At 41.7% G+C, this 21703-nt stretch overlaps 3 protein-coding genes across 3 annotated transcripts in view; all 3 read right to left on the reverse strand.

The window, feature by feature from the left end:
• Window positions 1-1035: 1035 nt before the first annotated feature.
• On the reverse strand, window positions 1036-12987 carry LOC107288683 (NACHT, LRR and PYD domains-containing protein 3). Its single transcript, XM_015817323.1, has 8 exons — window positions 12926-12987; window positions 10508-10793; window positions 9030-9050; window positions 6555-8262; window positions 5951-6037; window positions 4716-4883; window positions 3114-3246; window positions 1036-1607 (listed from the first exon to the last, which is right to left on the reverse strand). The coding sequence occupies exons 2-7, from the start codon at window positions 10773-10775 to the stop codon at window positions 3147-3149; spliced, it is 2352 nt and encodes a 783-aa protein (XP_015672809.1). The 5' UTR covers window positions 10776-10793; window positions 12926-12987; the 3' UTR covers window positions 1036-1607; window positions 3114-3146.
• A 3734-nt stretch (window positions 12988-16721) lies between these two features.
• On the reverse strand, window positions 16722-18765 carry BRK1 (BRICK1 subunit of SCAR/WAVE actin nucleating complex). The gene is made up of 3 exons (XM_015817339.1): window positions 18543-18765; window positions 18311-18393; window positions 16722-17356 (listed from the first exon to the last, which is right to left on the reverse strand). The coding sequence occupies exons 1-3, from the start codon at window positions 18658-18660 to the stop codon at window positions 17330-17332; spliced, it is 228 nt and encodes a 75-aa protein (XP_015672825.1). The 5' UTR covers window positions 18661-18765; the 3' UTR covers window positions 16722-17329.
• A 1173-nt stretch (window positions 18766-19938) lies between these two features.
• The window catches only part of FANCD2 (FA complementation group D2), a 51622-nt gene continuing 49857 nt past the window's right edge, over window positions 19939-21703 (reverse strand). The window contains 2 exon segments of the mRNA XM_029284413.1: window positions 19939-20108; window positions 21615-21701. Coding sequence (XP_029140246.1) covers window positions 20040-20108; window positions 21615-21701 — 156 coding nt within the window. The 3' untranslated portion in view covers window positions 19939-20039.

A 21703-nucleotide genomic window follows, 5' to 3' on the forward strand; every position in this document is an offset into this window, starting at 1 on the left:
GACACACCAAGCGGCGGCACAACCGCAGTGGCGGGGCGGGTGGAACCCTCGTTCTACTGGCAGCGCCGCCCTCGAGAACCAGGCTGATCTCCCGCGAGCAAGTCGCAGCGCCCTACGCCGTGGCAGGGTCCGACCCCCCGTCCTTTGCCTCCTCGGGAGAACCCCGGGTTTCTCTGCGGCTCACTAGCAGACGATGCTCTCGCTTCCCCAAAGGCTTGGCTTTCGGCTCTCCTGCGGTAGCCCGCTCATTCGCGACGCATTACCTGTGCACGTAAAAAAAGGAGAATATCGCCTAAGGTCTGGAATAACCCGGGCGATAACCGAACAGCAGCGCAATGTCATAATTTTCCATCAGAGTTTTGCCATCAGGGTAAGAAGAGTGCCCCCCCCTCCAAATATATTCTAACCTTCCAGAGTCCAAACATAAATGATCACCTATGAATTTTTGCTACTTAAAGAAGAAAAGCAAATCTCACTGGCTGGTTCACAAATTATAATTCATGAGTGAAAATGAGTTGGTTATTTTAATCTGAATCATTGTCCACACTTAATTTGTCTTTTGTTTTGTATTGGCTCCATGAAAACAGACCTCAATTTATGGCTCAGAATGTTGTGTGAACTTAAATAAGTGTGGTGCATTGAGTGTGTTAAATGATAAAACATTTAAACCACAGTGGGCTAAATTCACACATTAAGCCACAAAGTACATTATGGCGTGCTGTATTGTATAGATCAGAATGGTGGCTTAGTATATTATGTAAGCCAGACTGTAATATGGTTGTTAGTTTTGGTGTAATGTATGCCACTGTAGTTTCTAAGTTTATGGTTCAAAGTGTTGTGAAAATTAATTAAAAAACTGTATCTGGATTTCTGACCAGACTCAATTTATTATATTTCTGATACGTCAATAGCTACCGGTTCTGCCGAAGTGATGCAAACTGGCTGAATCCCACCACTGATGACATTGCGAGTTTGACACCCCTGGTAGAGGAAGCAACAAGAGCATCAACTCTTTGTACCTCAAACCAAACCAAAGAAAATAGAATAGCAGAAACATAGGAAAAGGAAGGTGAAATGCTCTTCATTTGATTGATGAATTGATTCTTGATCTTGATGGAAACTACAGCTGTATTAGACATGTATCTTGGAATACAAAACAGTGGAATTTAGTGAACTCGGAACAATGATAAATAGGATTTCCATGGCAGGAACAGCAAATGGAAAAAAGAGCTACGTGGATATTGTTCTTTCTCGAGTGTAATGGGAAAGGCACTTTTCAAACAATTTGAGTTGTACATGGGATTTTTGGGGGGTATGTGTTTTTCTTTAACAGAGGAGGCAGACTTTTTCACAGAGAACCAACTTAACTTTTTTTAAAAACAGAATTTTATTGAAACAAATCCAAGACATGTTTCTGTTCAAGCCAGCAGATCCTATTTTTTTGCTGCGAGGATTTATTTGGGCAACTGAAGCAAAATGAAATGCCTAAGCACCTCTCTCCAGTTTTAGAAGAAAAGAGGAGGCCACAAACTGCAATACTTTAGCACTGTAAATCCATTTGAACATTCTTCCATCCTTTCTCCACTCCCATCCATTGACAAGAATTCCTGTAAAGAGAAAAGACAGACAATGACCCAGAAACCTGTAATATCTCACAGTTGTAACTAGACTGGGAAAACAATAAAAGAAAATGTTTGGGTGAAGGTCATAACATGCTGTATTGCTACTAGGAAAACTACATGGATAATTGGGCAAATTGACAGAACTGCACTGTGAAGCTGGTGTGATAGAAAGTCATTGTGTAATGATGAAACTAGTGTCAAGGTAAAAAGAGTTTATGGATAGGAACCTCTATCAAAATCAGATTCATTTAGACACCTTTCTTAATTCTATATTTTTTTTAGAAAAAAAGATGACAATCTGTGCGATCAGTTTGAATTTACAGGAAACAACTATTTGGTGGATCAGCAAGGATTATTTCTAATATCTTGTCATTCAGTCCATCAGACCATTTTGGTTCTGAATCCTACTTATTAATGTCTTTCCAAAGTTTTGAGTACTGAATTTTGCTGGAGCTCTGACATCATGCCAGTCTTTAAGACAGGATCAATAATTTAGTGTGTGTTCTCGACTGTTGCCATAATATCGCAGCAAGAACCAAATAGTGCTGTATATAATATTCCAATTGTGGCTACACTATGGATTGTAATGACATTTCAATATTAATGACAATTTTATTTTGTAGGATGAAAATCACCTTTTCCCCCAGATTCAACATTGATTTTTGAAACTGGTATTACTCTGACCACATACTAATTCTCGGATATCGATGTTGGTTGTTCAAATTATACATGTCTGTTGATCATGTCCCAGGAAGTCATTGCCAAATCTTAATGATCACATAAACCTTCACAAGGATGATGCATGTTTGTTAGTTCATTATTACTACATCAATATTAAAAATACTCTGATGAAAATAATCTTGGACCAATTTTAAATTTTTTTAAATGACTACTTGCTTTAGTTCTTCAGAATCTCCTCAAAAAATCAGTTCAAGCAGATATCTCCTTGCCTATCTTAGAGCATATATTTTATATACTATATACAAGTATTATATAATCACTGTCTACACCAGGGCTCTTCAAACTTGGCCTTTAAGACTTGTGGACTTCAACTCCCAGAATTCCTCAGCCAGCGTGCCTGGCTGAGGAATTCTGGAAGTTGAAGTCCACAAGTCATAAAGGGCCAAGTTTGAAGACTCCTGGTCTACACTGACAATAGGATCTGGGGAAAAAAGGCTGGCTTCAAGTGTTATTTTTATTGATTTATTATTACATGTAAATGTATATATATGTATATGTAAATGTATGTATATAAATGTTAGAATCAATGGTTAAAATTTGGTCAAATGGTTTTCCCATTTCCCTAAATATTAGGGGATACTTAATGTTTTTCAAAGAAAGTGATTTCCTGGAAAGCAATATGCCACAATATTCTAAAATATGAATGATTGTTCATGTCTACATTTTTGTCTGAAAATTGTTTTCAACAACTGAAATTGGTATAAACTTGTGGAAATACTTCCTTGAAATTATTCTCTAAGGATTGATTACCTTTTGTTCTGTAGCTACCGTGTGAGAATAGAGTCATATCCATAACACAAAGCGACGCTCTGATTCAGTTATCTCCTTGACTTGCAGATTCAGGGATTTTTGTCCTCTTTTATTAAACTTATTTGATGATAAGCTGAAAAGAAATGAAAACAGAAGCTACAACAAAGTGCTACATATGAGGCCAGTGTTTGGTACAGATAGTCCTTGGCTTATGACTGCAACTAAGCCCAACTTTTCTGTTGCTAAGCAAGGGACTTAAGTGAGTCACACCTCATTTTATGACTCTTTTGCCACAAGTGTAAAGCAAATCACTGCAGTGAAGTGAATCATATGGGTGTGAAGTGAATCTGATTTCAGAAGCCAGCTGGGAAGGTCGCAAATAGTAATCACATGAGCTGAGACAGTACAACTGTCATAAATACATACCAATTGATAAATGCCCATATTTTAATCATGTGTCCATGGGATTGTTGCAATGGTGATAAGTCTGAGAACCAGTCATAAATTATTTTTTTCAGTGCTCTTGTAATTTCAAACGATCACTAAATGAATGGTTATAAGTTGAGCACTACCTGTATGGATTGTCATGCCATCTCTAATTGGCCTTAACGGTACTTTAATCTACTAGGTTTCATTCAATTTCATGAAGGAAAATTTGCTTTATACATTATTTCAAATGAGAATTTTGGAAAAAGGCTCACGGGTAGACAATGGTCATCTTGCACATACAGTATGTAGTTAGGAGAGGTCAAGGAACCTATATTCCATTACACTACTCTCTGTCTGTCTCTCTCTTGCAATCTGCAGCCTTCTCAGCTTCCCATTGTTTAAATATATCCCAAAGGAAACTCAGCCCACAGAGCTTTCTTCACCACTACGAGAAAATCCCACCCTTGAAAAGCTGTTCAAGATAGACAGACAGCTAGGCAGACAGGCAGACAGACATCTCCCCTCTCAGTGAGTGGGGAATACTTGTATCTGATCACCTAAACCTAATGCATAATTGTTAACAATTTAACAAATGTAATTCTTTGGTTAACTTTTGGTTTCTCCAAACATGCCATTTTATTTCTTTATTTCTTCTATTTTCACATTTTTGATTGGTGTGAACCTTTTTGACTAAAGGGACTAGGTTTATCTAGCCTAAAGAAGAGAAGGACTAGGGATAATATGATAGAAGTCTTCCAGTACTTGAAGGTACTGGAATTTATTCTCCAAAGCACCTGAGGGCAGGACAAGAAGTAATGGGTGGGAGATCATTAAAGAGAGATCCAACTTAGAACTAAGGAGAAATTTCCTGATAGTAAGAACGATTAAATCAGTGGAAAGGCTTACTTCCATCACTGGAAGTTTTCAAGAAAAGACTGGAAACCACTTGTCTGGAGTGGTATAGGATCTCCTGCCGTGGGCAGGATAGATGCCCTCCATCATGATGTCTCCCCTAACTCACTCTTCCAATGGTGTTCCCATTACCACTGTAACTGAGTTTCCAACTTTTTGGAATGCTCAACCCAATGGTACCGAGATAGCCAACACAAACATATCCATTTCCCAGAAGGCAAGCCAAATGTTCTCTTCCAGCTTTATCAATACAGTACTCACTCTACAATAGCCAAACTGGTGCAATTTTTCATCAAGTCTTGGATGAATGGGACAGAGTTCTCTGTGAAGGAGTTATCTTGAAGGTCTAAACTGAAAAGTCTGTGACTAGTTCTGAGAACAGCGCAAAGCTCTTTGGCACAAGCATCTGTGAGGTTATTGCAATCAAGTCTGGCAAAGAGAAAATTAAAAGCCACATTACAAGTTTGCTCAATCTTTTTTGATAACAAAATCAGCACACGTGAGAAGCAAATTATTACAGATGGTACTCTCCACCCCACCACACTTTAACCAATTATATTTGAATTACCCTTTGGCTGATGTGACAGAGCCTTCCTGGTCTGAATATTGCCCTATGCCTTAAGACTTGATTCAGGAAATGTTACCATGGATACATATCAACATAAACACTATCTAGGTTGTACCCTTAAGTGATAAATGGATGGTGTTAGCGTATATCAATTAATCTGGAAAAAAGTCACCTTGGCATTTATACTCATTCTGAAGCCAATCAGTCAGTGAGTGTTACTGATCCCTAAAATGTAGAGATCTCACAAAAAATACAGCTCCCCTCAAGTACTGTAACATTTGATGATTAGAGTCATTGTTAAATCCTAATGCATAAAAGTGTTTAAAACACTTCCCTGGGAACCTATGAGAAAAAACAGTCCTTCTCAATTGCATGTTGTCATAACACTGAGATTTGTACCAACATAGAACCATATAGTATCACATGTCATAAGTTACTAAATGAGGAAAAATCCATAGGTTCCTGTAGACATATGATCAAAAAAGACTTGAAGATTCAGCACAAGAAATGCCTAGAGTTCCTTATTAAGCTACAGTATATTTCACCCAGCTTAGGAGGAACACTGGAAAATCTTTTGTAAGCAGCAGAAAGCAAACATCCAAACAAAGAATTCCTTTACCTCAGTTGACTGAGGGCAGGCCTTCAGGTGTAGCCTGGAACTGAAGATGATCTTTGTATGTTTTTTAGTAGTTGGCTGCTGAGTTCTCTAGGAATGACTCATTCTCTCCTCACTCCTGCTTTGTTCTTCACTATTCACATTGATTAAACTGACTCTTCTGAACATCAGTTCTGAGTAACTAATGCCTAATTACTTTAGAATTTCACCCAGTTGGCTGCTAGTTATTAGGACGGGTAAGGATACCCAATTCTTCCAAGACAAAATATGCACCCAACTGTTTAGATGTGCCTTTGCTCTCTTATTACTCACTTCAAATCAGCCAAATTACAACCCAGTTGCTTCAGAATGGTACAGAGAACATTCACTCCTGAGTTTCCAAATTTGTTATCTCCAAACCTGCAATGTAGTTAAAAAGAATAAAGTGTGGATAATTGATGTAGCAATATCAGACGATGGAATAGAAGAAAGAACTGGAGGAGATCACAAAGTATTAATTGAAGTTGAAAGATTATGGTATAAACTAGCTGTGATGGCCCCAGTGGTTATTGGCACACTGTGTACCATACCCAAAAAAAATCTTGGACAGCACATACAAAATCTGCACATTGTCAAAATTTCCATCTGTCAATTACAAGAGGCCCCACTGCTTGGATCTGCACTTATATGATGCTGATATATTATGACATCTTGGGAAGAACTCAGCGAGCATGAAGATCAACACCACCTAAAGAACTGTCAGCTGTGGTTTCACACTGTTGTGAATAATTCTGCAGAACAAAATGATAAACGATTCTTTCAAAATATGAGAAGAAGGCACAATTAGCAAAGGCAGGATCAAAACATGAAAGACGCTTAAAAATCTCAGTTTCAGTTTGAATCTAAATTTGGAAACAGGAAAGGATGGATCACTTACTCTAGTGTTGTACAGTTCTTAATTCCTGGAGCCAAAGCCTTGATGTGATGAGATTTCAACCCGCAGAAATGTAAGCAAAGGGAATGATCCTCAATTGTACTATGTTGCAGACAAAACGCCAAGACTTTGCAGTCTAACATGGACAGCGTTTTGAAGGAAAAGTTAATATTTTGGAAGTGATGCATCACTCTCTTTGCAAATTCTGGCTCCTGGCTCTCAAACAAGCAGTGAAAAAAATTTAGCGGGAAATAGCGTTTTTGAACCAGTTCCTTAGCAGCTACTTCTGCTTTCTGTAATAAGAGAGGCTTTACAAGGTCAGAAGTCTTGCATTGCAGGGCTTGCTCAAAGAAGATGTGCGTCTTTTCACTTGTCAGGCCAAATATAAAACATATAGTTAGCGCAAAATGTTGATTATTTGGCTTCTCCCATTCAACCAATAATCTCTGCAGGTCACCCATAACGTGATCCATCTCTTCTGTTGACTCTGCTGGCAGTATATACCACATGGCAGCAAAAAACTCTTGAAAGCAGAGATGGAAAAAACTGTAGAGACTGCACCCGCCCAAACCTGTCTCGAAAGCTCTTTTCTCTAAAAAGAGATCCTTAACAGCTGATATATCCAAGCAATGTTCCTTGAGATCCTGCTCTTCAAAGAGGACTTTTTGTTGCATTATGCCAGCTCTGGCCAAAGAACAAAGTTTTCTGAACTCATTTTGAGGGGAGGTTTTCCATCTGGGATTATCGTGTTTAAGAAGAATATGAGAGAACTGCAAAAAGACTTTTGTTGTGGTATCCAAGGTGCCTGCAATCTCATCTTCGGTTTCCAGTTCTATTTTCATCACAGAACAAATGATCCAGCACACCATTGGGATGAAGCAGATGGTGGACACCGCAACAGTATTTTCAGTGAATCTCAGTGCAATGTTGGCTTTCTTCTCCTCTTCAAAAAACTTGGAAAAAAACTCACGGCGACCTTTTTCAGAAAAGCCAAGGATCTCAGTGAACCTGGGAAACTTCAAGCATTGCTGCAGTCTCTCTAGAGCACCTGGTCTTGTGGTGATTAAGAGGAAGGAATCTGGCAAGAGTATCTTCCTCAGCAGGCTGCTTAAAATACTTTCCAAAGGGACCTTTAAATTAGGCTTGTCACACAAATAACCTTCAGATTCTAAAAAGTGAGAAAGCTCATCAAAGCCATCAACGATAAAGAGCAGTTTTTCAGAGTGGGCTAAGATTTCGTCCAGTGGGGCATCTCTGTCCTGACACTGCTCAATAATAAGTTCAGCCAAGCTGCTGGCTTTTTCAGCAAAGTTCAATTCCCGGCAATGGATGCAAAATACATAATCAAACATGTCTGGATAGAGCCGCCCATCAGCCCAGTCCAGCATGATCTTCTGCACAGTCATGCTTTTCCCAATCCCTGCAGGTCCTTGCAACACTACTGTTTTTGGAATTGTTCCCGATTCATCAGGCTCAAATAAATCTTCAAGGTCAATGGATAAATTATGACTATAGGTTCTCAGGATTTCCAAGTGCAACCCACCAGTGGCAAGGAGTTCATGTTCCTTCTGCTTTTGGGACTTATGCTTCTTGATAATAAGCAGCTTTGCATAGCATGAATTCAAAGGAATGCTCTCACCACACAGACTGTTCCTTTCTTCTATATTTTTGCATTCTTCCTTCACATACTTGGCATACTTTTTTTTGTAACCTAGGAAAATACCAGAAAACATAGAGAAGACCGCATCATTTAGTATGATTGTAGTTCCTAAGTGGTCTATCAAGAGATCCTCCATCTCACAGGGCTTCTTCTTCCTATCCATCTACATCATTCTTCCACAATTTAGTACCTTCTACCAAAGGTTATACAGACTAGGGATTATGAAAGTCGAATATTTCTAGAGGGCACCAGTTTGAGAATGGCAGGTATTCATCACTGATTCCTCCAATAATTTTTTGTGTTTGTTTTGTTCAAGTTGTCAAGAACAACAGAGGTATTCTGAAGCAGATGTGATGCTTGTCTGCTATAATGTTTCTGAATGGGCTGGGTACATATACATTCTAATTTAGTTTTTTTTAAGCTACCATATTCTAGACCTACCCTAGTTATAGAGCTTGTGTCACTCATCATATAGAAGTAGATTTACTTAGACCCTAATATTTGTTAGCAACATTGCAAAGATTAAGCTTAGACCTATTCTCCCTAGCACAGATCTCTAAATTATCATTCGTTCGCTACTCCAATAATATTACAGACTAATATCAATTTGGAACTCATTAACTAGTTATATCTCTGAAATTTTTAGACTGTTTTTAGTTTTCTACTTGAAATATGTTCAAGTGTTAAGTTTTTATACATTCTTCTAAAATATCCTAACTGTTCTCCAAAAATAAAGAAAAACAAATATGCAGTTACCTTGGGGTTTATATACATTTATATCAATAATTCTAAGGCCTTGTAATGAGGTGTTCACATACCCTGAACTTGATCCTTGAGCTCTGAAAAGGAAACACATTAGTTAATTAGCATCCTTGTTTTGTGCCTGACAGGAGTTCAATTCTAAAGGTCCCACTAAAAAGAAATACCGGTACAGGTGATAATAACTTCAAAGCGCTTTGAAAAATTAATGGCTTTGTACAAAGCATTCTTTCTTTTTTTTCTTTCTTTCTTTCTTTCTTTCTTTCTTTCTTTCTTTCTTTCTTTCTTTCTTTCTCTTTCTTTCTTTCTTTCTTTCTTTCTTTCTTTCTTTCTTTCTTTCTTTCTTTCTTTCTCCTTTCCTTTCTTTTCTCTTTCTCACTCTCAGCAGCAAATATACCTAATACTCCTGCCTACTAATTTCTTCAAACAACCCTGTGATATGGGTAGCTCTGAGAATGACTCATCCAAAGTCACCCAGGCAGCTTTCATGCCTAAGGCAGGATTAGAACTCACACTTTCCTGGTTTTCTTGGCTTTGCATGGTAGGTGTGAGGACCCAGAAAAGTAACATGTTTGAGTTAAAGGTCTTATGGCAGAGAAAGGTGCAATCACACACTGCTTCCTTCACTCCAATATGTATTCTCTTAGTGCAGACATGTCAAACACAAGGCCCGAGGGCCGGATGCGGCCCGCAAAGTGGTTTCATGTGGCCCGCGAAGCCATCCTGGAAACAGTGAGGGAACGGCCCCCACTGCCTTGGCCCTGGCCCAGGCCAGCCGGGAGCCAATGTACAATTTTGTGGTGGCCATTTATACTGAAATGTATTCAGTCTTAGCTCCACAAGGCCGTCTGGAAACAGCGAGGAACCAGCCCCTGCCACATCAGCCCCGCCCCCTGGGTGCATGCTGGGGAGGTGTCATCTTTGTGAGGAATGAAGAAATGCACCATCGCCTGGAAGTGGCCAGCAAATGGCCCTCGCCTACTTCACATATGCGGGTTGATGGGCTCTGGGGGAGAGGTTTCGGTAGGCAGCGGAGTGCTCTCCTCACAGCGCTGAGCTGGGCGGCGCAAATCCAAAAAGAAGCGCGACGCTACCCAGCCCCCAACCTGCCCGGTTTCGGCAGGCAGCGGGGCGCTCTCCTCACAGCGCCAAGAGGTTGAGCCAGGCGGTGCGAAGCTCACCAGCTTTGCACCTTGCTGCCTGCTGAAACTGGGCAGGCTGGGGGCTAGGCAGCATTGCACTTCTCATCAGATTCGCACCGCCTGGCTCAGCTCTTGGCGCTGTGAGGAGAGCGCCCTGCTGCCTGCCAAAACCACACCCACTCCATCCACGCCCACCCAGTAGGCTGCACCCACCCTGGCCACACCCACCCGGCCCCGAGGGCAACCGCAATGCTGATGTGGCCTCAATGAAATTGCGTTGACACCCCTGTCTTAGTGCAACTCCCTTAAAGTACAGGCAACAGGTACAGGGAGATTGCCCATACTACAATACCCTTTCCCACTCTACATCTATTTATGTTTCAGTACATCCATACCTTTGCTGAGATTGGAAGCATTTTTCTTGCAACCCATGTCTTCCAAGATAGTTATCATTAGTGTAGCAGCCTTCTCTTCGTAGAATTCGACAAGGAGCTCCACCAGATCCAGCCGGTCTGCATTTTCCAACCGACCACGTGGAATATTCTTTCCCCGAGGAGCTGCTACACATCGCAGCTTAGACTTAAACAACTTAATGTCTCTTTCCTCAAGACGTTCTAAAGCATCTACAAGCAAGTCCTTCATCTTTCCTCCTCCAGTGTCCATTGTAAGGTTATAGCCAAGCTACAAGCACAACAGATTTTAGAGGCCAGGAAAAAAAACAAAGTAAATGTTGGCATTCAGAATGAATTTTGCATAATCTTGGCAGGTAGGTGGAATACCCAAATTACCACCTGCAGTGAATAGGCATTTTAACCATCCTGCATTCATTAATCACCAACCATGTCTGAGTTTCAATGCACACTCAAACCAACCAGGGCCAGGCTTGGGATCCTGAATACAGTAGCGTCTTTTTAAAAACAAGAGCAGAAAAGAAACTCGGGCTGAGACCACATTTAACTAGGCATTTAGTTTGGTTTGGAGCAGTACAGATAGTCCTCAACTTACAACAGTTTAGTGACCATTCAAAGTTACGATGGCACTGAAAAAAGTGACATGATCATTTCTCACACTTACAATCTCTGCAGCATCCCCGTTATCATGTGATCAAAATTCAGATGCTTGGCAACTGATTCATATTTATGACAGTTGCAGTGTCCCAGGATCTCTTTTTGCAATCTCCCAACAAGCAATGTCAATGGAGAAGCCAGATTCACTTAACAACTGTGTTACTAATTTAACAACTGCAAAAATTCATTTAACAACTTTGGCAAAAGAGGTTGTAAAATGGGGCAAAACTCACTTAACTGTCTCACTTAGCAACATAAATTTTGGACTCAACCATGGACATAAATTGAAGACTATCTGTACAACAAACTGTATTATTCAAAACCATGGTGAAATCCCAGCTACAGAAAAATACCAGAAGGTATTTTTGGTCCCTGCAGCAGAAGGTACCCGACTTCTACCAGATCTTTGCTCACCAAGTTAGAACGGATGTGTTATTTCTGGTAGAAACAAGCAGGGCATCATGGTGTGAGAAATCAGAGCTGCCGTAACTTGAACAGATCCAGATACAATTTTGGGGATCTGAGAATGGGCAATACAAGGGAAATTAACCAGTGCTGGAATTCAGCCAGTTCCCACCACTTCAGCCAGTAGCTAATTTTTTGTTGCCCAGGCCCAGAATGGACTTCCGGAAGCGGCATCCACACAGAGAACCGGTTGCTCACATATTTGAATCCCATCACTGAAATTAACTATAAACTAGATTTTGGAATTAAAAGTAGTAAAGGTAATTTTAGTCATGCCAAGGTTCTATGTATAAATATGTACTTTCCCTCTCTAAAATATCTAGCAGCACTGCAATGGCTGCTTCGCTGGCTCGTCTTTCAGATTTGCCCCCTTTTCAGGTTTATACTTTATATTTTCCAAGAAAATATAGTCACTGTAGTTTTATCCCTTCACAGGGGTTCTTTATGTCCAAGGATTAAAAGCAGTTTTAAGTTTCTAAATGCCATTATATTTTAGTTATCATTTTACCTAAAGCTGTTTTGCCAATGGCATGTTCCCTCTTATTATAAGCAGATCTGTGGTAATGATTAACTAGTATCCGCTTCTCTATTAGCTAGCAACAACAGCCTTAAAAGTTTTTCAATTGAAAAATTTGTAAAGTTCCTATCTGATTAACAAAAAGGTCCTTTTCCAGAAGTTATAAAACAAGATTGGGCAGCCCAGACCTTGCAAATCAGCTAGAATACAATTCCTATCTTCGTTTCAGCAAACTTTGGCATAATACAGTACTAATACTTGCAAACTTCAACTGCCATAAGAGATACGTTATTATGGCTTTGCAGCTTGGTGCACTGTATAATAGTCACAGGCGCTCTCCCTGACCCGCTCCGTCGAAAAATCTCTCAGTGGAGATGACAAAGGAGAGGCTACCCCAGAGGTAGGCAACCTCGGCTCTTTTATGACTCATGGACTTCAACTCCCAGAATTCCTGAGTCAGCATAACTGACTCAGGACTTCTGGGAGTTGAAGTCCACGAGTCATAAAAGAGCCGAGGTTGCCTACCCCTGGGCTACCCACTCCCAGACCCTCAACTCTCCTCTGCCCAAGCGGCAAGAACCAAGTCTCTCCGCCCCTCCCTTCCCTCCCGCGCTGGCGGCCATAGTTCAGGCATTTTCTATAAAGGGAGCAGCCACCCTCCTCTGCACCCCTGAACTGCGTTTCACTGAAACGCGGCCCCTTTCTATAACAGGCCGTAGGCCAGCCCCACCCAGCGTCTCAGTTCAACTCCAAAAGGGCCTCACCGGTCCGGGAAGGCAGCCAAGGAAAACCGAACCAGAGCAAAGCAAGCCAGATTCCCAGAACCACTTTCAGGGCGCGGCGTCCACCTGGCATCCAAGATCGAAAATGAAAGTCTTAAGCCTGACAGGGAGGAGGAGAAGCTGACGCAGAAAGCAAACGTTTGGGGTTAGGCATGGCCGAAAGAAGGTTCCCCCCCCCTTCTCAGCACTGCTCCACCGAAGAAGACATTTAGTTTACGTATTTTGAAGGCAGGGACGCTAGACTTTAAAGGCGATAAAAAATATATGCTCTGGCAGAGAATAAAAGGGATATATTTACAGTAGCATAACCTGGGCACAATTTACACAGAAATTTTCCAGTGGGAATTAGTATGCGATACATCAGTGTTTCTCAACCCTGGCAACTTTTTTTTCTCGCTGTTATTGCTTGTGTTTTGAATCCTCCTCATCACCCGTACTGTAATCTTCATTGGACAGCTGGGTCTGCTTCTTTTAATCTCCAAGGCCATTCCTCGCACTGCCCTAAGGAGGTGTCGTGAAATTTAAACCCTACAGCAGATCTTTTTAAAGTGTAAATATAGGAAACCTCCTTCTCGATTAATTCAGCCTCTAGTGGGTGATTCCAACTGTTCCAATCAGTGTTTTTAAGTTTTTCTTGATGATAGCTGTTACCTTTCCAATTGCTAAATTTTGTATCTTAGCCATAAGACTATTTGCTAACAGAACCGGGTAATGAAACTATTAGAATATTACCACACTTTCCAACTGAATTTAGGCTGGCATATTATTCTTTTTTTTATTAAAAGTTTTATAAAGTTTACAATATAAATCCCCCCCACCCCTACAACCCCCCTCCCCCCCACTTCCCAGAGCTGTTCACAGGGTTACAAATAATAATCATAATCTAAATAACATAAACCAACTAATTATGTAACCAAATCTATAACACACTTTAACTCATTTTTTAAAAAATAAATTTAAATAAGTTAAAATTAAAATTAAATACATTATTAAAAGAAGAAAAAACAAACAAACTAGTAAACAACACTACTAGTCAAAATTATAATAAAATCATACAAGCTATTATGCAAACACTTAATAAAATAATAACAATAAAAATATTTTAAAATTTTACCCAAAAGCCAAATGGAACTTTTCAGTCCCATATTTTTTTTGAATATAATCTATCCATCTTCTCCATACTGAAATATAACTTTCATATGACTGATCCTTCAAATAAGCAGAAATCTTAGCCATTTCCGCTAAATTTGACACTTTAATCGACCATTCTTCTACAGTAGGCAAACCATCCGTCTTCCAATATTGAGCTACCAATAATCTGCTGGCATATTATTCTTAAACTGGTCAAGATTTCTCTGCTCCTTGTGGTTTCAAAATTGTAAGTTTGAATGGAAATCTGCATTTTAAATTCCCATTTTTATCAACAATTCTGTTTAGAAACTTCAACACAGTTCTTTTTTGTAAAGTATTTTCATGTTTGAAAAAAAATCTCAGTTTATTTTCTTTAGTTTGCAGGCACTTTGAATAATTTTTTCTCTGGTACATTCATTAAGAAACTTAATTATACTTGTGCATATATAAACCTTCACCCTATGGGTGGTTTTGTCTTCCTCAATGCTGGGTCCTCTATGGCCTGGAAGTTTGAGGATTCTGTGCAGTATCTTAACTGTTCCTAACACCGCACTCTTCTGGACAGAGAGCTCTGATATTGTTCTTAGGATCTGTTGGAGTCCTCAGACTCCCAGCTTGGTTGGGTCATGCAATAGTCCTTTGAGGAGGGGGGTCACCACTGCCTCTTAAGAATTTGTAGGACCACTCCCTCTTTCAAGGAGGCATAAACTACCACCCAGATCCAATCCCATCTCCCCTCCCATGCAGCTTTAATAAGCCAGGAAGGGCATGGACCTATTATACAAGTGGCCAAACTAGCAGTTGAGAGGGCCTTGTCCACTTCCTCAGTTCCCAAACTCTTCCCAGGTTCACCTTGCAAGATGTAACCTCACCACCTCCACAGATTCTGCTTTAAAGCTGGAGTCCAACATGGAGCGAATGTCAACTACTTCGATCACCAAATGTGCAGCCTATTCCTCACAGTGACCTTTTATGTGAACTTTGTATTGCTCCCTTCGAGGAGGGACAGAGTCACCTGAAACAGGGTCACTGTGTGACTGTTGGCAGAGGCAATAAGGGTGAAGAAATAGTTACAAATAGGCCCTGATAGCAGCTGTAGCTCATGTCTGGTCTTCGTTTTATGTTTTGTTTTGTTTTGTTTTTTGTCACCAGCGATCTTAGCCTGCTTTAAGTGCCCTTAATTCTATCATGTACCACAGGGAGCATTGAGAATCCTGTATACAGAAAGGGCGCTCAGGCACAATCCAATCAAAAGCCACTGCTGCTTCGCAGCCACAATGGCTTCAATGGGACCAAGAAGTAGATTTTCTGGAATAACCCCAAGCGCCCTCTGGAACTCAATCAGGTCCATTGCCTGGGGACAGGCCCAGCCTGCCTGAGGAATGGTTGGCACCAGAGAACTGGAGGCTCACCAGTATCTGACCATGGCAAGGGAGAATTCTGTATTTTCTTCAAATCCAAAACACTCTGCCATTGACCCAGTTAAAAAACAGGTGCATTACCACTGTTATGAGTTGACCCTGGACAATTTGGGTCAGGCCCATGACTGCCATGGTAGCTAGGAACTCCTGAGCTACCTCCAACCCCATGCCCAGTGAAGGCAAATTAAAATCCCCTAGGATCATTAGCTCAGACACTTCATTGCCAACCCAGCGAGGAGCTCGGGCAGGGATGTTGCCATGCAGCAGGGAAACTGGTATGAGAGCAACAATCCCAGCTGCCACTTCCTGGTGCCCAACTTAAGAAACAGCATCTGGCAACCAGTAATCTGCAAAGCCAGGCCTCTGGATGCCTCCCGATTATCTCCCAGACATTTCTTGTTCCAACCTTATCTATTAGTAAGAACTGTCATGGATCCGCCCCAGGACCCCTCTCCAGATGTGAGTTCAGAGGAGGCTGAGTTTGAGTCTGCAAAGGAAAGTGTGGAGCTGAGTATTGTTTATGATTTGGGCTCTGAGAGTGCTAGCCTGATGAAACAGCCTCAGCTGGATTGATTGGACCAGTGACAGGCTGAGGGAAGTGAGCGGCAGCTGCAGCAAATTGGCCAGGAGGCTCCAGGCCAGGACTAGGAGCAGCTACCATTAGCAATGAGGAGGTGGAGTTCACACCTCCTCTTAATCCAATGACCCATAGAGCAGAGAGGAGACAGCATCCGTCAACGCTAGATTACTCATGAGGAGGCAACCTCATCGCTCATGAAGGTCTGCACTGGCATTGCCTACTTAAAGCCACTCTGAGGACTTGAGTGTTGTTGGAGCAATGTGCCCAGTTCTGTGCCTTGTGTGCTCATGCTGTGTATCCTGGCCTATTTGACTCCTAGACTTTGTGTGTAGCCATTGGACTTGGTTACCCAGTGACTCTTGCTGTACTGAGCTTGGAATCCGGACCTGTGCTACAGGGGTGCTTTCCAAGGACCTGTTTGGGGGGGGGAGGGTTGAATAAACACCTGTTATACACTTGTGTATGGAGGGGGGGGAGTGGGGCAGCATAGGAACCAAAAAAATTCCAAGATGCTACAAGCACCATAATATAAAACAGCCATAATACATGAATGTGACAAATCTGATACAAGGGTTACTCTATAGTACTCTATGACAGTATCAAGTGCATGTGTATTCTTAAATTAGCTAAAAAAAATATTCAGATGTGTTAAGCAGAAGTGATTTTATTGTTGAACACAAATGGAAAAGACATCTCAAATTACATTAAAGAATACAAAATACTTAGAAAACTGAGTCATCCCTCCCTTGGCACATGATCTCCCTCAGCCCAGCCCAGCCCAGCCCAACCCACCCTACACATACTGCACATTTATTCAAATAGGTTACTTGATATCTTGAGCAGCAAGAGCGAGCCATAAGAGCCACACACTATGCATAGCCCTAATATCCTGATCTGTTTAGATATCCAAAAATAACTCATAGTAATAATCAGTGTTCCCAGAAATTAAGATTGTGTTCCATCAACATTTAATTGCTGTGAAGCCAGAGTTCTGCGTGTACATGGGACACAATAGGACAAGAACTGAGTGAATTTGCTTGTATAAAACATAATTAAACATGCTCTTGTACAATTTAGCTGTTTCAGCTGGAATCACCCACACAAAGTCTCCAAATGGAGGAGGCAGCTTCCCAAGGGGCAAAAATGAGTTAACTCCCATCCATGTTAAGTAATGAAGAAACCTGAAGTCTGATCATCAGCCTTCTAAACAGCTGCACTTTTTTTCCCTAAGGTTGACTCCTTGCCAGCTTCACACTATGTCAATGTTTCACCCTTTGTTACCTGTCAAAGGAAAAAAAACTTTGCTTACTTTGGAATATAATATCTGGGGAAGCAGAAGAGATATGTATCCAAGAAAAGTTTATATTTTAAGAAACGTGAACAAAGCTTGGAAATTAACATGATTTTAGTTGCTTGGGTATTATATAAGAACTAATTTAGGCAATGGTTTCAAGCCTGCTTAGAAAGGCATTGGGTCTTTAAAGAGTATATTTTAATGTTGCAGGACCTTTTCCCTATTACAAAATGAAAAGCAAATTGGGAACGGCACCTTTGTGACTCAGGGCCAAGTTTACCCATCCCAAGCTAAGCCATCCAATGACTTTAGGCCACTGTTTCTCAGGGCAGCCTGTTATGGGAAAAATGGGATATACTTGCAGTGTTTCTCAACCTTGGCAACTTTACGATGTGTGGACTTCAACTCCCAGAATTCTCCAGCTAGCATTGCTAGCTGGAGAATTTTGGGAGTTGAAGTCCACACATCGTAAAGTTGCCAAGGTTGAGAAACACTGGGATAGAGCATTATTTATATCTCCCTGAGTTCCTAAGAAAGGGTGAGATATAAAACTAAGTAACAAACAATGGCTCAAAAAGGGCTGCATCCATCAAACACTTTTGACTATATATATTTAGCCAGGGAATTAAATGATCAAATACAGGAAAGTCACTTTACCTCATTTCAAAGAAACAAACAAGCAGACATATCACTACGTTGAAAACTTGAGATTCCCCTCCGGCTCCCCATGCCCCAAAGACAAAACCCGCTGACCCGCCCAGAGGCAGCTGCCCTCGGTTGATTCTGCCCAACCCGCAGGTGCAGCGACCGGGCAACTTCAAGCCTTCCCCTCCCTCCCCCCCACAAACGAGTGAGCCGGAGCCCGGTGGCCCCCAGGAAGAGGCGTTCGCGGACCGAGCTCCCCCGGCAGCTTCTGCCGCCGCGCAAGGGCGATGCCTCACCCGGGCCTCGATGTATTCGATCCGTCTCTCCAGCGCCGTCAACTTCTCATTGAGCGTGGCCAGACGGGAGCGGCAGGACATGTCTGGGAGAGCGAGGAGAGCGCCGTTAAATGCCGGCCACGGACCCACCGCCCGCCCGCCCGCCCATCACCCCCATCTGCAGAGAGGGTCCGCCTCCTCCTCCTCCTCCGCCCCTCCCGCCCGGGGGAGAGAGGGCGGCGCCCGCACCTACCGAAGGAATTGAGGAAGTCCGCGATCTTCTTAATGGAGCTGGTGATCAATTCGATGTACTCGCGGTTCGCCCAGTCCTGGTGAATCTCGCGCTGGACCGGGTCTTCCTGAATCGACATGGCCGAGTCAGCTGGCAGCAACAACCCTGCTTCCCACCGATCAGCCAAGACGCCTGCGCGCGCACGACGTTCCCAGAGAAGCAGGCCGGGAGGGGCAGCCCCTTCCTTTCCCACTCTTGAGCATGCGCGACGCTGCTCCGACTTCTGCACCGCTATTGGCAGAAACCCCGGAAGTAGCTTGCAGTGCTGACATCATACGCCGAGCGCGACTGCTGTAGTCCACGGCTTACGAATGCTTCGTTCGAGTTGTCTTTTTATTTTTGTGTGAATTTTTTATAATGTAGTCTATAACAAATCTTCCGCTTCCTAATCTTAACCTTACTTAAAAGCACCAAAGTTGAATTGCAAAAAAGACGGGAGGCCACGAGACCCCTTTGGTCACATTTCTCCCCCACGTTGGTTATTTCGAGTTTCCTTTGGGAGATCGAAGGATCACCACCCTATCTTATTTCCAAGAAGGCCCAGAGAAACAGACTGGGTCTGTCTGTTTCCGACTAACGAAATCTGAGCCTATGCTAGGGGTAGGCAACCTTGGCTCTTTTATGACTCGTGGACTTCAACTCCCAGATTTCCTGAGCCAGCATAGCTGGCTCAGGAATTCTGGGAGTTGAAGTCCACGAGTCATAAAAGAGCCAAGGTTGCCTACCCCTGGCCTATGCCATCTCTCAAGGCTTTCTTCAAATGGAACAAAAAGGAGTTTCCTTATAGCAGTATATTAATTCAAGAAGCAAAATTTGAGGCTGTCAAAATCACTAAATTTTACTGTGCTTGATCGTGCAAATTTGCTTCATATGTCATTAAAAACATGAATGGAAATCAAATTTTGCTTTTATAAAAAAAGATATTCTAATTCTATCAGAAGATTATATAAACCCACCACTATTTTAATGTTATAATCCCTAATTCTTTTTATATTCTGTTGGGATCACAAATGTAAATACCAGTCTTTCACCAGAGGCAAGTGATTTTTGATACCAACAAATGTCAATTTTAAATGTATCTCCTGCTTTATATCCAACCATGTGAATTATTAAACTCTGATCATTTCCTGACACAATTGTTAAATGCAGAAAAGCTATTGGTAAGCTTTCCTAAGAAAGTAATCTTAATTGTTGCATTTCAAGTAAAACTTGTACTTTTTTGCTTATGAGGAATAGCACGGAGATGCAAAAAAAAAAGTATGGGTGAGAAAAAAGTACTCAATATATTCATTTTCAAAGAAATAGTAACAGCTGATTATTAAAAGACAAATAATACTGCCCATGGCTCATCCAATTTATTTTAATATTGTCTGAATACAAATTATAAACTTCTCGGGATATGGATAACAAATTCCAATAATCTAAGCCAAAAAGTTTCACCCAGAATTATAGCACATTCTAATCAGAACTGTCTTCATCACTATCATTGGTGTCCATTCTACCTTCAGTCTCTGAATCTTCCTTTTCCTGAGGAAGAGAAAATGCCAAATGTTTAAACAACGAAGACTGGGGAATACAAATCATAAATTCTTCATTCTTAGACAAACAGACTAGATGGCATGCTTAATCTTAATTCTATACATACTTTCAATTAATTTTATTTTTTTACCTTCCAGTTTACTGGGTGTTTTACTCATATTTCAAAATTAGATCAAGGCAGTAACTTGGGAGCTGATTTAAGAGAGACATCTCCAAGCAATAAATAATGTTTGCACCCTAACATAGAAATGGAATTGCAACTGAGTAGCCATATTATTAGGGCTGGTCTTATTTCTGTAAATGAAAGAAAAGATTTGATTCATATAAAGATGAACATTTTCTTCATCTTCTGAAGGGGAAAAATTGAGTAATCCTTTCAAAATCCTTATTCATTTGAGCATGATTGCTCAGTACTACCTTATGAAATGTCACAGAATAAAACATGTCAGTATATGCTTGGATAAGTAGTGTAAATTGTAAAGGTCTAACAAAAATGTTGCTAAAATGTCAATGGTCAGATTTTTAGTGGTTCTTTGTTTTTATAAATTAATAATTCTGACATAAAGTATATTTAGCAGTAGTAACCTAACTAAAACAAAGGAAAAAACTAGAATTCAGTTGCACTTTCATGTCTGTTACTTTTTAAAACAGGGTAGCATTGCTGCCATTTTTCATAAGAAAGGAATAGTTTGTAATATCTTACATATCCTTGTGTTAATTATTTTCCGTATTTTGCCTACTACCTCTAGAGCAGACATGTCAAACATAAGGCCCGGGGGCCGGATGCGGCCCGCAAAGTGGTTTCATGTGGCCCGCGAAGCCATCCTGGAAACAGTGATGGAATGGCCCCCACTGCCTTGGGCCCAGCCCAGGCCGCCCGGGAGCCAATGTACAATTTTGTGGTGGCCATCTATGCTGAAACGCATTCAGTCTTAGTTTCACAAGGCCATCTGGAAACAGCAAGGGACCGGCCTCTGCCCCGTTGGCCCCGCCCCCTGGGCGCATGCTGGGGAGGTGTCACCCTTTGTGAGGAATGAAGAAATGCACCTAGAAGTGGCCAGCAAATGGCCCTCGCCTACTTCACATATCCGGCTTGATGGGCTCCGGGAGAGGGGTTTCAGCAGGCTCTTCCAGTGGACCATGCTTTGGCGCTTGCCCTGGTGCTACCCCCTTCTGCCAGAGACCCTCAGATCTGTCCCACTCCTGCCCAGGCCCCCACAGGCACCTTTGACGCGAACAATGTAGAGCTGGCCATGCCCACCCAGTAGGCCACACCCACTCCAACCACGCCCACCCAGTAAGCCGTGCCCACCCTGGCCATACCTACCCGCCCCCCCGAGAACAACCGCAATGCTGATGCGGCCTTCAATGAAATTGAGTTTGACACCCCTGCTCTAGGGCCAACATCGCTTTGGGAAAAAATAGTTCTGGTCTTTTCCAAAGCAAAGTATAGAGCCATCGCCATAAGCAAGTAATCTGCCTGTAGATGAATACCTCTTCAGAATCCTTTTGAGAGAGTGTGGGCATCTCTGTCTCTTCTGCTTCGGTTACTTGTGATGCTTGTGAAAGGATCTCTTCTCCCT

Source organism: Protobothrops mucrosquamatus, unplaced genomic scaffold (assembly GCF_001527695.2).
Source record: "Protobothrops mucrosquamatus isolate PMUCROS unplaced genomic scaffold, P.Mucros_1.0 scaffold574, whole genome shotgun sequence".
In the NCBI taxonomy this organism is placed as follows: domain Eukaryota; kingdom Metazoa; phylum Chordata; class Lepidosauria; order Squamata; family Viperidae; genus Protobothrops; species Protobothrops mucrosquamatus.

Excerpts from the sequence above, each read along its gene's own strand:
- LOC107288683 (XM_015817323.1), bottom strand. The coding sequence starts at position 10,775 with ATGGACACTGGAGGAGGAAAGATGAAGGACTTGCTTGTAGATGCTTTA. Across the intron at positions 4,884-5,950 it reads TGTAATTTGGCTGATTTGAA|ACTTGATTGCAATAACCTCA; the intron begins GTGAGTAATAAG and ends TCTCTTTGCCAG. Across the intron at positions 3,247-4,715 it reads ACCAGTTTGGCTATTGTAGA|CTTATCATCAAATAAGTTTA; the intron begins GTGAGTACTGTA and ends ATTTCTTTTCAG.
- BRK1 (XM_015817339.1), bottom strand. The coding sequence starts at position 18,660 with ATGTCGATTCAGGAAGACCCGGTCCAGCGCGAGATTCACCAGGACTGG. Across the intron at positions 18,394-18,542 it reads GGACTTCCTCAATTCCTTCG|ACATGTCCTGCCGCTCCCGT; the intron begins GTAGGTGCGGGC and ends TCGCTCTCCCAG. Across the intron at positions 17,357-18,310 it reads TCGAATACATCGAGGCCCGG|GTAACAAAGGGTGAAACATT; the intron begins GTGAGGCATCGC and ends TTCCTTTGACAG.